General features: G+C 40.9%; 1 protein-coding gene across 3 annotated transcripts; it reads left to right on the forward strand.

The window, feature by feature from the left end:
* On the forward strand, nucleotides 1-13,358 carry LOC120417020 (protein mesh). Of its 3 annotated transcripts, XM_039578958.2 has the most exons (11): nucleotides 3-538; nucleotides 8,478-9,085; nucleotides 9,140-9,277; nucleotides 9,333-9,922; nucleotides 9,979-10,155; nucleotides 10,215-11,241; nucleotides 11,300-11,429; nucleotides 11,500-11,788; nucleotides 11,848-12,035; nucleotides 12,106-12,453; nucleotides 12,520-13,127. In XM_039578958.2, the coding sequence occupies exons 1-11, from the start codon at nucleotides 190-192 to the stop codon at nucleotides 12,843-12,845; spliced, it is 4,170 nt and encodes a 1,389-aa protein (XP_039434892.1). In that variant the 5' UTR covers nucleotides 3-189; the 3' UTR covers nucleotides 12,846-13,127. The 3 variants fall into 3 exon arrangements, with proteins under 3 accessions (XP_039434893.1, XP_039434891.1, XP_039434892.1); XM_039578959.2 differs by lacking the exons at nucleotides 12,106-12,453; nucleotides 12,520-13,127 and adding an exon at nucleotides 13,195-13,358 and having other exon boundaries at nucleotides 1-538; XM_039578957.2 differs by having other exon boundaries at nucleotides 2-538; nucleotides 12,106-13,127.
* Nucleotides 13,359-17,828: the final 4,470 nt, after the last annotated feature.

Consider the following 17,828-nt stretch of genomic DNA (forward strand, 5'->3'; position numbering starts at 1 on the left):
TCTGGTTCAGTCTACGACCAGACAACGCCCCGACCGGACCGAATTCCAACGGATCTCCCGCGCGCACGCGGTCCGGAATGTTAGTGATAAGGTGATTAGTGTGATAAGGTGTGACTAACAGGTGGATAATATTTTATGTGGGCGAAGAAAAGTGAAAATTTGGTGGAAATTTCAAAAGATTGTTAAGCGATGCGCTGGAAGGGGCTCCTGCTGCTGCTTTGTGCAGTGGCCCTGCTGGACAGGACAATTCCGGTGAGGGCGGATGATGGGGATGGTGATGACGTCATCGCTGATGACGTCACGGAAGAACCTAGCGAAGATCAGGATACGGAGGTGGCTGTGAGTGACGGTGAAGAAGATGCTAAGGAAGAGGATGAGGATGGTCTGGCAGCACTGACCAGGGTGGACGAAGATGCCGTCGAAGTGGATTCTTCGGCGACGGCTTCCGAGAAGCCTGCCGGGAAGAAGGGAAAGTACTACAACTACGACGACTTCCTGTCCAACCTGGATACGTACGATCCGAACTACGATTGGAATGGTAAGAATCAACTGTTGGATATTGTTAGTTTAACCAATGAGTGATCACGGTTGATCCACTAACCTGAATCAACCTAGTAGTGCACGGAAAAAACTTCAGTCGTGAACAATTCACTTTTAAATCGTGAATAGTTATCATGAATATTACCAAAATTGTGAAATTCTGGCATTACTCATAACCGTGAACATTATAAATTCTATTGGTCGTGTTCCAATCAACAAATTGTTTCAAAAAGATTGCAAAAATGTTGTGTTGATTTAGAAAAATCGACAAAATACAAAGCGTAACGCCCGCGCACTGTCATAGGTTGAATTTTATTCATGAACAAATTTATTAACGCTGCCATGAATGCAAAATTCGCAGCATACTTTCCGTGTTGTGCCTAAAAATTAAACCTACTTTTTTTCGTTTGCTCACATAGTGAGTAACGGTGTAACCTATTGCGTTATCTTATCTATGCGCCCAGAGCAGATAGCTGGCACCCCTTCTTCCCACCACCGCGTCATGCCCTGAATTCCCTTCCCCGTAAGGAAGAGCCAATGTTCACCTGTCGCAATCGACGAGCGCGCGTTGGTTGGTTGGTTGGTTTATTTCGTTATTGATTAGATTACCGCGAACGGACCAACTTACCAGCCAACCTGTTATCACAGGGCCTAAGAGAGACCTCAAGTGGTTTGGTTGGCAGCACTGTCTGAGCTTGATATGTTGGCTAGCCGTTTGCTCGTTTGGCGCGTCGAGTGTGTTGTTTGGCAATGTTTGGTCAGTGATAAGGAGGAAGCTCACTCGCTTTCGAGGGTTTCGAGGGAATAAAGCGTTCGATTGATAAACGATTTGCACAGAAAGGTGACGGATATTTTATTTCCAACGTTGTGCAATTTGATCGAGCGAGTGACGGTTGGATAGGGTTGAGCTTGATGAGGCAATTGAATTATGCAGGATTACAGTGATGTCAACAACTTTTAATAAGACGATTTTTTTTAAATCAACAGCAAGTTTATACTAAGAATAAACAAATGAAATAAAACTATAAGCTCAAAAAATAATGAACTTCGACTCATTTTAAGTTTATATAAAAACGTGTGATCCTAAATGATATAACAACAATCGATGTAAAACCTTAGGGAATTCTCAAAAATATGTTTGCATTTGTAGACAGAGCCCTCAAGGTTGTTCCAATCGTTGGGTCATTTCCCGAACCATAAGAGTTTGGGCAATATGGGTGTCAAACTTTATGGTTTTTGATTCAGTGAAACCTCTTTTTACGTGGTGGCGTTACGCTTTTTATTTCGTCGATTTTTCTGGAACGACGCAACATTTTGGCAATCTTTTAAAGGCAGTTTGTAGGTTTTGTTCAGATCTACAAAACGCTTTTTGAACCATACAAAAATATTGTATGGTTTAAGAGATATCGACGAAATAACAAGCGTAGCGCCACCACGTATACAGAGGTTTCTCTGTACGGGTGCGGAACATTTCGCCGAATGTCGTTTCGCCGACGGTCGTTTCGCCGAATGTCGTTTCGCCGAATGGGACGTTTCGCCGAATTACCAAAATATCGTACAATGCTATATAAAATGGACACAAATATTATAAAAGGAAATCCACACCCAACTGGCAGTCGCATGATTGTGTTGCATGGCGGCATGAAAGTATATCAGAATCTGCATGAAATCTGTCCTCATGCATTTTTTGCGATATAGGAGTATGACATTTTTGCCCGTTACCGACAATTATCGACATTACCGACGGCTTTTTGGTTGTATTTCACAAAAAAAAACACTTAGCAGAACGAGGGTTGAACCACCAACTTCTTGATTATTGATCCGACACGCTACCACCGCGCCATGGACGCTTGATGAAACGTGAGTGAAAGAGCACCAACATATGCTTCTCTTTGGAGTTTTGCTCAGGGACGGGCCAGCATTATATGTGTTGGTGAGAACTGCAGATCGCTGAAATTTTTACACGCGGGCAAAAATGATCTACGGGCTTGCTGCAAAAAATGTTATAAAATGTGACATTTTCTGCAGCAAATCCAATGTTGCAGATTTTTAGATATATGTTTCCTTTGGGTGCACACAGGAACTACTTTTTAAAGTTTTTTTTTGTCACTTTACCGCTACCATCAAGGAATTCATACAATTTGTGCATACTGCAAAATGAGAAATACTTAGAGTATTTGTGGAAGCTATATTGTTTTATGCACATAATGAATTGTAGCCATTTATCTTTTAATTCTCATATTAATTTCTAGAGGAAAAAAAGTAATTTAAGTAATGTTATAAAATTTTAAATAATTTCTGTTACTTTTTGCCTTATTTTTTTTATTAAAACAAGTTATTTGTTTTATTTCTGTGAATTTTTGCATTCTTTCAAACATGTCCGCTCTTTTTTATATTTTCATAATATAATTTAAAATAATTTCTGTGATTTTTGGCATTCTTTGTTTGTCATGTAAGTTGTATGATTTCTGTGAGTTTATGCATTTTTTCAAACATGAGCTGTTCTTTAAATTGTCTGCCTGTGTGGATCAATCGGACCGCGCACTGGACTCACAATCCAGAGGTCGCCGGTTCGAATCCCGAGGCGGACGCAAAAAATTCTAACTGTAAATATAGGTATTCGGTGCCCTCTCCCCGTGCCCATACCTTCACACTTAGGAGACCCGGGAGGCGGAGTCTTGTCGCAAAAAGAACGATACACGCCTGTGGATCCGTTGACGAAACCGCAAGGTTTAAGAGGGCCACATTATAAGGTGTTACGTCGATTCCGTTTTTTTTCCGTTCTTTAAATTTTCAGCATATAATATTGAATAATTTTTGCCTGTTTCGCATTCCTTGAATTTTCAAAGCAACTTATGTGTTACTGTGAGTTTTTGCATTCTTTTAAACATGAGCAGTTCTTTTTAAATTTTCATCGTATAATTTGTAATAATTTCTGTGATTTTTTGCATTCTTTGTTAATCATGTAAGTTGTATTATTTCGGTGAGTTTTTGCATTCCTTCAGACATGAGCAATTCTTTAAATTTTCTGCATATAATATTGAATACTTTTTGTTTTTTGCATTCTTTGTTTTTTCAAAGCAACTTATTTGTTTTATTTCTGTGAGTTTTTAATTCTTTCAAACATGAGCAGTTCTTTATAAGTTTTGATTTTGTAACTTGGAATAATTTTTGTGTTTTTCTTTTCTTTTTCATCAAATATTTTTTAATAAATTCTGTGAATTTATGCATTCTTAGTTTTCTAAATCGAATTAATTAATTTATTATTTCTGTGGGTTTTTGCATTCTTTAAAACATAAGAGGTTATTTTAATATTTAAATGACGAATGACATTATTAAGGTAAAAGCCAAATCAAATAAACTATAACAACTTTTTAATTCAACATATAATTTTAAATTATTTCTGTGATTTTTGCCTTCCTCACCTTACTGAGGAAAGGCTATAAAATCACTCGAAAAATGAACTTTTTAATTAGACCTCCTAGACCTATTATCATTTGTACATATCGAATCAGAATCACCATCTGAGCAAATGTCTGTGTGTTTGGCTGTATGTAGACATGTGTACCGAATCAATGTCACTGGAATATCTCGTCACTGACTGAGCTGAATTTGACCGTGTTGGCCTCATTCGATTCGTCTTGGGGTCCCATAAGTCCCTATCAAAATTCATAAGATTTAGTAAAGCACATCAAAACTGCCCACCATTGAAAAAACGGCTAATATCCACATTTGGCAAAAACGAGATATTAGCACTAGGTGGTAGAGGATGTTCCAACGCATCTTCGGGAACTTGAATTTCACTGAAATAGTGTTTAGACTTGGCTGCCGATGCGAAAAACTAAACGGCTAATATGCCACTCTTATGGGAAATTGCCTTGACGGAGATTTTGTGACAAACACTAAAACGCGTTTTTCTCGGAATACTTGATTTGGCATAATAGCCGAATTTTCAATTATGGGCAGAAAATTTCTGCTTAAAAAACTGCTGCATATAAATTTCACAATTTGCAAAAAAGGGTGGTTTTTGCATGGAAACCTGCCATACAGTATATTTTTAGAAAGGTTCTGGAATTACCTTCCTTGTGGATTAAGAATTTTCAAGATCTGACATAACTAGCTAAAATTACAAGCATTTTAAAAAATGCTCAGAATTTACATAACCTCAATATATTTCCCCACGGCGGTGTACGTGCCAATGATGCCAGATGCACAGATTTGTCTGTGTTTCACAGACATTTTAGCTTGTGCCAGACATTTTTTGAGGTGCACAGACTTTTTAAAAACTTCATTAAATTAATATTTTGTTAAATTATCAACCGCAACTTATTTCGTTTGTTTTCTAATGCTTAAAAACACAATTTGTGATGGATTTCCATGACTGTAAATTAATATATTTGAATTTCAGAAAAATACACAGACATACACAGACTTTTACACAGACTTTTTAAAAAAACCAGATGGCATCCCTGGTACGTGCAGTCTTGACAAAAAGTCTGTATTTTTTACTCATCACTTATTTTTATTAGGACCTCTATGTTGCTGCGATCACGTTAGAGGCGATCCTTAAACCATGGGGACACTTTAGGGGGGTTGGAATCACTCTATAAATGAGAGGAAGGCATCAACCACCTAAAGGTGGATTAAGTAACGTTTTTTAAAAAAAAGGTTATTTATTGCAAATAATTTATATTATTTTTGTGAGTTTTTGCATTCTCTAAAATATGAGCAGTTCTTTTGTAATAAAGCATATAATTTTGAATAATTTCTGTTAGTTCATGCATTCTTCTATTATTTCTTCTATTATTTCTGTAAGTTTTTGTAAGTTTACTTTTTATGATAGATATAATTTTATTATATTATTATCTTGCCGCTCCTTCATAGGTATGAAATTGATTTTTTTACCTCCTACCCCTTCGTAACAACATTTTCATAGTTTTTTGTTATGGAGTGTAACACAGACTTTGAGCACTACACTCAAAGTAAAAAGTATCCTTTTTTCAAGTTCACCCGTCGTCACCCTTTAAAAGGGTATCGAAAATGTACTGAACTGACATACCTTTTTAAAAGGGTGACGCCGGGTGAACTTTAAAAAAGGATAGAAAGTATCCTTTTTGAGGATTGAAAGTAGCCTTTTGAGGGATACTTCTGACTTTGAGTGTTGGCTGCTCATAACAAATGACAAAGTTGTAGAGTAACGTGGGGGTGACATTGTGTCTGAGGGGTGAGAGTGGGTCAAAGTATTTTTGTTTCGGATTCTACCATTTATCAGGATATTCTCAATGAAACTAAATTTTGTTAAAAGGGTTGTGTAGGGTACATCTTAAGATTATTTAGCTGAAAAAATCTTATTCCTAGATCAAATCGTTCCATTTTGGCAGCTGTCTTAAGTTGAGGTACGTTTTTGGTCCTAAATTGTGAATCCATAAAAGAAATCTCGTCTCCGACTCCACGAAGAAATATAAGGAATATAAAAATGGTGGGCTTTACGGGTGGTTTTCCAATTATGGGAGGCACACATTATTAAAAGTGGATACAGACATCGCTCAAGTATTTCAAAAAAACTAACTTAATCCACATATGAGCAATTCTCTACCAAAACCGGAAATGGATTTTATTTGTATTTTTTGATTTGGCTCAAACTTTGTGGGGCCTTCCCTATGACAAAAGAACATTTTTGGGCGTAATATTCAATGTTTGGCCCTTTTAAAATGATAGTCTTGATTTAAAAATTTCAAAATATTTTTTTCGAAAAGATCGAAAAATTTCACGAATGTTTCATGTTTTAACATTGAAAATCGGACCACCAGTTGCTGAGATATCAACATTAGAAAAAAGTTGGTTGTTTTGGTGAGACTTAGAAAACTTCAATTTTCCTGTTTCTTTTTCTTAAAACGGCTGTATCTCAGCAACCCGAGGTCCAATCTTTAATATCTCTTAGACAATTTTATAGAAAATTTTCTGAACTTTTCAAAAAAATAATAATTTAGAAATGGTCACTCATGGTCACTATTTTTAAAAATCGACAAACTGCAAATGTTTCGCTAAATTCAAACTTTTGGTGGATATATCTTGAAAACAGAGCCCTTTATCAAAAAATCTGTAAAGTACTTTACGATTGGAAATTCAATTTTACATAAAAAAAATTACGTCAAATTTCTTATTGCATGAAATTTCATTTTTTTTTTAAATCACTACTTTTTCAAAAAATTGCCGGCAGATTTTTTGACCATGTTTCTCTATGGCTCAAAAGTTGCGGGTTTTTGTCCCTTAAAACATATCAAAAAATCTCAAAAATCAAAAAATACATATTTTGGGAAATTGAGTTAATGTGAAAAAAGGTGATTAAAAAATCTACAAATTTTTTTCCGTGTACCTATTTTTTCTCAATAGTTCTCAACAATACCTACAACTTTGCCGAAGACACCAAATTGATCAGAAAATTAACTCAAAAGTTACAGCTGTTTGAATATTTACGTACCATTTTTATATGGACAGCAGCCAAAATTGTAGGAGGACTTGTATGGGTGAACCAATGACACAAAAAAGCTTATTTGGTTATAGGGAAGGCCCCCACAAAGTTTGAGCCAAATTAAAAAATACAAAAAAAAAATGGTTGAAATCGGCCGATTTCGTAGAGGGTTGCTCGTATGTGGTTGGTACCTTCCTCACTACTTTCTGAAAATGGATCACATAAATTAAAGATCTCGTAATAATTTTCATCTGAATTATTAATTCTTTGGAATGTACATCATAACATGAGATAGGGTTGCCAGCTCTTCAATGTTTTGAGCTCATTAGGAAGGTCCCTCGGTTAGCTATCCAACCATAAGTCGGATGATGGATCCGGACATTGCTTACATACAAGTGAGTGAGATCCGGCTCCTAAAAAGTACTTAAATATAACTTAACTGGTCATAACTTGAGACAGGGTTGCTAGATCTTCAATGTTTTGGACTAATTAGAAATGTTTTTTGATTACCTATCCAACGATATATAACATGGTGACATTTGGTACGATTTCAGGTCATTTATCTAACATCCGGATATATGCGAAAACTCATTTTTATACATAACTTTTGAACAACTTATCGAAACTTAAATGTTATTAAAACTCGATCTATGGGACCCTAAACCAAGTCGAATACGACTGGTTTGACCAAAACCGGTTCAGCCACTGCTGAGAAAACTGAGTGACATTATTGGTAACACACATACACACAGACGGACGATAGGTATACATGAAGGTGGGTTTGCGAGCTTTCTGTAAAAAGTTCATGTTTAGAGCAGGATTATAGCCTTACCTCAGTGAGGAAGGCAAAAGTTCCGATTTTCGGGCCAAAGTACAATCGAAAGAGCGCATCGAAACCTTCAAATTGGTAATGGAATTTTATTCTGGGACGACCCCTTTCTCTTGTTAGAAAGGCAAAACATGAAACGAATCACTTTACGTTGATCAAATTTCTTCTATCTTTTCTAAACTTGTTAATATTGTGTTACATTAAATTAAAACCTATATTAAAAAGCTCGACAAAAAAATGTTTTAGTTCGAGTACGCTGTTGAAACGTTTCCTAAATATTATAACTTTCCAACGAACCCACGAAACTCGATTGAACGTGAATCTATATATAACATTTGATACTTCGCTCAATGAGTGAACGTTCCGGAAGCTAAAAATTGGAGAAAATGTCACAATTGAATACCTGTCTAGCGACAAATTGTTATTGAATCATATTTTCCCATGTTATTCGCGGAATCACACTTGACTCAGCCAGCAATATCTCGTAATCAAGAGTCTTGATTCAAGACTAACACTACTCCTGACTGATAAGCCACCGAAGGCAACGCAAATAGTGATTACTCACCATCAATAACCGCCATTCAGGTCCACGCCCTTCATATCTAACAAACTACGTTGTATTTTCTTTTTCCCAAGATCCCATGCAGCGAACCCAGCCCAACATTCCGCCCAACTTCCAGAATGACAGCTCGGCGTACACAATCACGCCGGCCCGCCTGGCGGAACTCCGCCGCCAGTTCCTGTACCCGTTCTACGATCGCGGAGGTCCCGAGGACATCGGTGACCTGCAGCGGGACATTCACGCGTCGATGCCCCAGGTCCACAAGAACTTCAATTTCCAGCTGCCGTTCTTCGGGTTCCGATTCAATTATACGCGAGTTTCCATGAACGGATTCTTGGAGTTTTCGGATCCTCCGGAGCACTACACGTACCCGCTGAACTTCCCGATCAAGGACTGGCCCCGGCGGAACGATCCGTCGTTCATTGGGATCTTCTTCTCCAAGTGCCGTATTGGCAGGATTTACGATACGGACATTGACCAGCGATCTCCCGGGGTGTACTTCCGGATGGAGCGCGATCTGCAAACGAGGACCGATCGGCTGGGCGTGGAGATGCGCGAGCGAGTCATGTGGGACATCCGCGAGGGTGTGGTGGGATCGGACACGTTCGTGCCGAAGCACGCGATCGTAACGACGTGGAAGAACATGAGCTTCGCCGGCGGTATCGACAACTCGCTGTTTAGGGTAAGTTCTGATTGATCACTTGGGTTACTTGGGACTAAGTGCTTTGCTTTTTAGACGAATTCCTTCCAAATGATTCTGGCTACCGACGAAGTGTACACGTACGCGATCTTCAACTACGTCATCATCAACTGGTCCTCGCACACTGAAGCTGGAGGTGATACCACCGGTGGAGAAGGAGGTGTTCCTGCTTATGTAAGTACCCTGAAGATCACCTGTGAATTGCTTGCAATACCAATTTTCTCAACAGATCGGCTTCAACGCCGGCAACGGAACGCAAGCCTACGAGTACAAACCTTACAGTCAGGCGTCAGTTCTGCGAGACTTGACCGGTCGTGGCTGGGCTAACGGATTCCCCGGACGTCACATCTTCCGTCTGGACGAGCGAATCATGCTGGGAACGTGCAACAAGGACATAGACGCGGCGCATCTTCCGCTGGTGTTCGCACCGGAGTCGGGTAACATGTTGGGCGGTACGATCGTCAACATTACGGGACCGTGCTTCGAGCCTACCGATCGGGTCGCCTGTCGATTCGATACGGAGGAGGTTATCGGAACGTTCGTCGATCGCAACCGGGTCATCTGCGTGCAACCCTTCCTGAAAGCTCAGGGTTACATTCGGTTCGAGATTTCCGTTGGAGTGGAGCGATTCAAGTGGAAGGGAAGGTACTTCGTGGAGACCCCGCAGACCGCTACCGATCGAATCTTCTTCGAAACGGACGACGTGCATCGGCGCAATCCATCGGAGATTCGCATCACTTGGAACAGGTTCAACTTGACGACCAACTTGAACGCAAACATCCAGATATCCCTTTGGGGTTACCGGGAAGCTACGATTCGGTAAGATTTTCACGCCTTCAATATAACACTTCGACTAAAACTGTTGAATCTTTCAGACCGGAGCTGGAATACATCGACATGATCGAACCACAGCTCACGAACACCGGTGTCTACACGATCGTTCCCGCCAACTTCCGCTTGAGAGATAATCCGCGAAACGTTGACATGCAGTTTGGCTTCCTCCAGATCAATTTGACCGACCCGCTGCAAGCGAACCGGCTGGGCATTTCTCCGTGAGTATAAACCGATCTTCTGATTAGTGATCTTGTACTAAATCCCGACCTCCTTACAGAATCCTCTGGTCCAAGCCGATCCCGCTCGGATGGTACTTTGGTCCACAGTGGGAGCGAATCCACGGACGGAACTGGCCCCGTGCCCTCTGCGACAACTGGCTGATGACGGATCGATTCCTGCGTAACTTTGCCCACGAGCTGTCGCTGTGCCCCTGTACGCTGGAGCACGCCCTGCTGGACAAGGGTCGCTACCTGCCCGATACGGACTGCGATCGCGACTCGAACCCGACCTGTCTGCAGCACCGCGGCGCGATCCACTGCGTACGATCGGGTCAACCGTCGGCGCAGGGCTCGGAACAGCAGTGCTGCTACGATCGTAACGGATACCTGATGCTGTCGTACGATCAGATGTGGGGATCGCGACCCCGCCGGAACCACAACATCGGACAGATGCCCTGGAACGAAGCCAACAAGGTACCGACGCTGTCGACGTGGTTCCACGACGTCCGGCCGTACTACTCCTGCTGTATGTGGCAGGACGAGCAAGCCGTTGGTTGTGAGACGTTCCGGTTCGAGCGACGACCTTCGCAGGACTGTATCGCGTACCAATCACCGGCAGTTGGTGCCGTCTTCGGCGATCCTCACATCGTAACCTTCGATGGACTGCAGTACACGTTTAACGGCATGGGAGAGTTCGTGCTGCTCCGCGGCAACAACGGCCGGGAACGCATCGATGTGCAGGGACGCTTCGAACAGGTCGCTCGTAACATCCACGGTCAGGTTATGGCGACCCAGCTTACGTCTGTGGCCGCCCGTGGTAACACCTCAACGGTGATCGAAGTCCGGCTGCGACCGCGGGACGCCCAGTGGCGTTACCGGCTGGACGTGTTCGCCGACGACCGTCGCATCTACTTCGATCGGCAGAGCCTGAAGTTCCAGCACTTCCACGGTGTTACGGTGTACACGCCAACGTACATCTTGAACCAGTCCGAGGTCGTGATCATGTTTTCCTCCGGCGTTGGAGTGGAGGTCGTCGAGAACAATGGCTTCATGACGGCGCGGGTGTACACGCCGTGGTCGTTTATTGTAAGATTGAGATATTTGTAGATTTTGAAGAAATCTTACTTTATTTGGGTTATTTTAGAACAAAACGATGGGTCTCTTTGGCAACTGGAGCTGGAATCGAGCAGACGATCTGGTGACTCCGGGTGGCGCCATCGTAACTCCTAATTTGAACAACTTCGAGACCGTACACAGGCAGTTTGCGATGCTTTGTAAGTTGAGCCTGCATTCGGGACTGAAATGTTTCAGATTTCACTAAATCTCTCTCCTCCCCTTCACCAGGGATGCTCTCGGACCGCGAGCAGGAAGGCATAGGGAGGGCGCTCTTCACGCGCGAGTTTGGCCGCACGTCCAGCTTCTTCGCGAATGAGTCCTTTGTGCCGGAGTTCCGCGCCGAGCCGGCGATGTTCCTGCCGCCGAACCGCACCCACGACGTCCAGCGGGCCGAGGAGCTGTGCGGCGAGAGCTACCAGTGTCGGTACGACTTCGGTATGACGCTGCACCGGGAGATGGCGCACTTTACCAAGAACTACCACGCGTCGGCTATCAACATCCAGACGATCAACAATGAGTGAGTGGATTTGTGGTGTTAGGTGGGAATGTTAGTAACTTTTGGTTCTACTTTTTTAGACGGGTCATATCGTGTGGAATCTTGGAGACGCCTCGGTTCGGACGCAAGTCCAACTTCCAGTTCACACCAGGTGCCCGCGTGTCGTTCGAGTGTAACGAGGGATTCTTCCTGATTGGAGATTCGCGTCGGATTTGTCGCGAGAACGGACAGTGGGACGTGCCAGAGTACGGGTTCACCGAGTGTCTACGTAAGTATCCGGGAAATTCCCCCAGTTTTTTGGGCAGTGCGTCTAACCGGAGGTTTCTTCGCCCGTCTAGGCAAGGTATTCTTTACTCGCCGGATGGCTTGGATCACCACGGGCATTGTCCTAGCCGTAATGTTACCACTGATAATGTGTATCGTGTGCGGTGTGTACTGCTTCCGGAAGCGCAAGCTCAAGGAAGACCCGGACTGGCGTATGCCTCTGCCGTCGAGATCGGCTTCGCGAACGACCCTCCGAAATTTGAACAGCGACGGTAGCGAGTACGAGGACAATACGATCAAGAAGGTCCGCCGGTACGATGCGACATACAACACGCACGAACCGCTGGCCGGCAAGCCGGACATTCAGTTCGAACCGAAAAAGATGGACCTGGACGAAGAGGACATCACGTCGTCGGAAGGAGGTGAATATAGAGATAGAGTTGTGCATGATTTCCAATTTACCAACTTGGCTGGTCAAAAACAACTAGGTCGCCGGCGCATGATGATGGACAACGACGGAACGGGCGAGGGCGGCGGCGCCGGACCTTCCATGTTCAGCGAAGACGAGGACAACACCTACCCGCCGCCTCCGACCGAATCGCCGACGGCCGCGTACGGAGCGTACAGCCCAACGTTCAGCGGAATCGACCGGAACAGTAGCTTCGCCACCGAGGACGCTTCACCCGTCAACGTGCGACGTCCCGCTCCGTTCCCTCCGAACGCCTACGGCGCCGGAGACCCCAACGCAGGTCAACCCCTGAACCAGAACGTTGGCCTGCCGGCCCGAATGGACAGCCGTTCGACCGAGGTCTAACCTTCCCCCCCAATTGTTTTGCCTTGACATAACCAAACCAGTAACCCAGATATTGCCGGTTACTGGACCGTTCATAACCCTCCAGTGAAACAAATCAGGTATTTTAAGACAGCATTCATCAACTTCTTTTTTGTACCACAGTAAGCTCAAGTAGACGATAGATAAGACGCGACAGTTTTTCCTCTAGTGATAAGGCCAACCCCCCCTTTTTAAATGTATGTAATTAGTGATAAGCGAGTGAGAAACAGAAATAAAAATCAATAAAGTGCCCGCTCAAGACAATGCCCGCTGGTGACCACCAATTCCTTTCCATACACTTAAGCTAACACACATATTTCCGACGCGACAGGTCAAGAGGAGCACGCCGCTCGGACCGCGGGCCAGGCGGTGAGCTTTGTGGTGATTCTGTTGGTTCCGCTTGCCCTGCTGGGGCTGCTCATCGGCCGGGGACTGCTGCAGCGGAGGATGGCCCGCCAGCAGAACGATCTGGAAGGATGAGTTGACGCGGATTGTCCGACGCGAGGAGGAACCTATTTTGAGCCCATTTAATCTGTTTCTATATAATGCCATAGTCTTTAAATCTCAGTTGTAAAACCTTAACTCATCTACGTTGTTTATGGATAAGCCCCACATCAGATATCTTCTCCCATTGGGCTGAAATAGGTTTTTTTGGGTCTATAAGGCCGCTTGATGCATTTTTATGGAAGTGATATAATAAACGAATATTTTATTGAGTTTTATTCTGGCCCCTTATCTACATACAAATCGATATCAGTGTGCTTTCATGTATCAACCCAAACATTTCCTTAAACATTTCGACAAACAACCTATGCATTAGCCTGTCCCATTTTGAGGTCATGTCGAGGAATTGTAGGTGCTCACTTCTTAAATGATAGATTATGCTGTTAGGAACAATGTTTTCTCAGACAAGAAAAAAATAATAAAATGCTTTCTCGTATCCCCACATAAATTTACTGAAAAAAGTCACTTTTTGGCTTGAAAATAATACAAAAACTGGTTCAATCAGGTGTGAATTTATTCTAAACAATAGGTTTTTGTTCATAGATTAAAGTGCCCTTTCAATATTGGACCAAAAATGAAGTTTTTGGCCAATTTTCAAAATTTCGCAGAATCCAGATACAAGACCTACTCATTACACGAAGTTGCTAGCATATCTCTTGAAGGCCAAGGTATGTTTTCTTAAATAAATTTTGGCTACTGAATCCGAATCTGGAATCTAATTTCATGCAAACAGTGATGTTTTGGAGCTACGCCCTTTTCAAATGTTATTTATCGTGTTAATAGTTGGTTCTAAAGAACGTTGGCATAGATGTCCCATATGCAAAAACAGCAAACTGAGAATAGCGCAAGACAAGTTTGTCCCAAACATAGGGCTACGTGTTAAGTTTTCGCGAAAAAACAGGATTTGCTCCTGATGTCTAAAACAAAATACTGGATATTGTAGGCTTTTCTGAAAGAACACACGATTTTGAACCAAACTGCATCAATAACTCAAAAGTCTTGAAAATGCATATGGGACATTTTTTGTGCTAATTGAAGTTGATTTTAATTAGTTTTGTGCAGGCTTCGTGGACACGAGTTTGAATTTTTGTAATTCTTTTTTTTATCCGAGTAGTGCGCTGGCTGGGAATGCGAAGTGTTCATTTTTCATGTTTATTTTCATTTTTTTGTGTCGGTGTTTGATGAGTCAACTGCGGGCGATCGTTTTTTTCGACGTTTATTTTTTCGCTAGCAATGAAAATATCAGTCCTTCCTTAATCATCGTTGATCGGAAGGCACGCCGCCAGTTGAGTTCGTGGAAGTAATTGTGTTCCAAAATTATAAATCATCATTATAAATTATCATTATAAAATGGAAGCAATCGTAGGGGAAATCTACCCATTTTAATCCTAATAAGCGGTCGTGTTTGAATGATGCTGGATAATCTAGAGTCTCCCTTGAATTTTACTAAAACCAAGTACACCAACGAGTAGAGCAAGTTTTTGTGAACATTTCTGTTTATTTTCACTTTCACTAAAAGTTATTCTATTTCTTTACCAAGCATTTAACAAAAAAAAATCCCAAGGGTATTCTAATCGAGGCGAATGCATTGGGCCACGCCCATTTTTCTAATATCGGCTTAGTTCTTTTTTCTTCCAACACTCTGTCGAGTGTTGCCATTTGCGCTGACAGTTCAAACGAACACTCACGAAAAGTGGCATTTATAGGGAAAGTTTCCTGGCATCGCTGGCTGTGCTGCTGGTGGTGTTGACGGCCAGCCTTTGTTCTTTTTTGCCTTCGTCTCTCGCTCGGTTTTCTTCAGCCTTCGAGTGGAATGCAAAGTGAAAATTGAAACGTCAAACGACTTGGCGCGTTTGTTTTTTTCATGGCGCTTGCTAATTTATTACATTTTTCGGGATTATTCTTCAAGTGAGTGCCTTACTAATGATCAAAAGAACATGTTGCCGGTAGTTGGAAGCAATTTCATATCTTAAGCGCCGTGAAAAAGTAAGCGAAAGTGAAAAGTTAATTTTGGCGATATTCATTAAGCGTTTGAGGGATTCTCGTGTGTGTCACTGTGTGTGCCAACAAAATGATGAGAAGTGGTCTCGCAAAATACAAATTATGATCAAAAGTGCATTAAATGTGATCTTTTTGGCCAGTAAGTGGCATACATTTGCGTGCTTACTCGAGGCGGTGCTGTTGCTGGTAAGTTTATAGCCCAAATAGTATTTTTGGAGCTTTAATCGAGCATCAAACTCTCCATATGACGAAGATAGGTGTTTGATTGGAAAGGGTAGATTTCCCCTACCACGAGATGTTGGCAAGGAAAATCCCAGGTTAAGGAGTTACATACATATAAATCGGCAAAAATGTCCGAGGTTGGTATAAGCACACACTTGAACTTTTTATAAATCTGTTTTCAGGGTATTAAAATATACATTTTGATCAATCATTAAAACAAATTTGAAAACATTTGGTTGTATAATTGTCGAGATATAGCTTTTTGAAGTTAGCAGTTTCAAAAAAACCGGTGCCACAATATCTCAACACTGCTTTGACCAAATCGGCTCAAAATTTTGATGAAGACTCGTCAAACCGGTCCCGTGTGCATGACGAAGGCCGATTTTGGAAAACTTTACTTAAAAAAACAATATTGTTATGTTTTTCATATAAAAATCGTCAGTATTTGAATTTTGTATTTTCAAAAAGCAAATTTTCAAAATCGGGCTTTGTCATGCACACGGGATATATCTTGAGAGTCTTCACCCCAAATTTCAGCCAATTTGGTCCATTCCATCTTGAGATATCATGGCAACCGTAAATCAACTCGGTGTTTAGAGAAAAACGTTCACAAAGTTTGACAGTTCGCTTTGCGCATGGCAAAATTGTGAACTTAAATCGTCTCTTACTCAGTTCAGTCACTAAATATCTTCATAAAACTTTCAGGAGCGATTGAAAATCATCTTTTTAAAAGATTTAGTAAATTTTCTGTAATATGAAATTTTGTGGTTATCTACATGTATGTAATCCTTTAAAAAACGTCCAAAAGCCAAAATTTTAGTAGCTTCTAAATTTTAAAAAGCACCTGAAAATGCTCAAAAATGCAGCAAAATGAAAGATGTAACATCCCAATTGATCAAATCAAATAAATGATAATGGCATTTTAGTGAAAAATACAGGGTGACAACTCAAATCAAATTTAAGAATTCCCGAAATATTCAAAACTTTTCCAGAGCCGCAAATATCTATTTTTACACACAAAAATGTATGTGCAAATCAAAAACGAAACTTAAACCACCTCAGTGATTGGTGCCTTCCTACTTGCGCATGAATAAATGCAAGCAAAATGCTATAAAAGCTAACTTACGTTGCTACCAAAAAAAAGCATAGGCTAACGAGCTTTTTGCTGCCACCTATGGGAAATTTGAAGAATCATCTCAAAAAGCGATAACATTGCGGTGAAAGATCCAGCCTACGTCATCAACCGGAACTTTTGCAATTTTCACCCGGCTGAAATTGTATTACACACTCTTTTATAACTACATACACAGCTGTTAATCAGTCTTAAATTTATTACTGAATCCTACTCAAACAGGTAATTTGTCGTATTATCGACATTTTTATTTCTTTAGTTTATTTAGTTTTTAATTTAGTTTTCAGTTTTAATGAAACATAAAGTCCTTATCATTCAAGTCAATGTATACAAAAAAGGTTGTACCTTCGGTATATTTTTGAAAAATAAAATACAAACACAAATACAAATACAAATTCATCCAGTTCTGATATAATCGTGTGGAAAAAAATATCTACACACATCCCCACATACATTTGCTCAGATAATGATTCTGAGTCGATATGTATAAGTGAAGATATATCTAGGAGGTGTATTTGAGAAGTTCAAATTTCGAGTGATTTTTTAACCGAGGAAGGCAAAAAGACCAACATAAAAAAACCAAACACTTGAAAAAAATTATGACAGTTTTATTAAAGAAAAAAATTAGTTACCACAAATTTATTTTAAAAAATTACATCAAAAATTGATACACAATATGAAAAACCGTTGAACAACCAAAAATTTAAAAATGAATGTATAAGAAACTTCAAAACAGAATATTAATTTTATCATGAAAAGAAAAGGGAACGACAATTTTTTTTAAATATTGTAATTTAGTAAGGCTACCAACTGTACGGATTTTTTCCTTACCGAACGGATTTTCGACCTTCTCTGCGGATTTTTAACAGGCCGGAATTTTTATACGGAATTTTTCGCATAATACGGATTTGTACGGAATTTTAACAACTTTTTAAAAATTTCATTGCTTTTTTGATTGGGCCAAAGCTTTCTCTAATTAGATATTTTTATTTAACTGTCAGTTTGATTTTAACGGGATAACTTGCATAATTTTCCAGGTCTTCCTCAGTTCAATCTTGATTGTCAATTATTGTTCTTTTCAAAATCCTTACAAAACATATTTATTA

Source organism: Culex pipiens, chromosome 1 (genome assembly GCF_016801865.2).
Source record: "Culex pipiens pallens isolate TS chromosome 1, TS_CPP_V2, whole genome shotgun sequence".
Taxonomy (NCBI): Eukaryota; Metazoa; Arthropoda; class Insecta; order Diptera; family Culicidae; genus Culex; species Culex pipiens.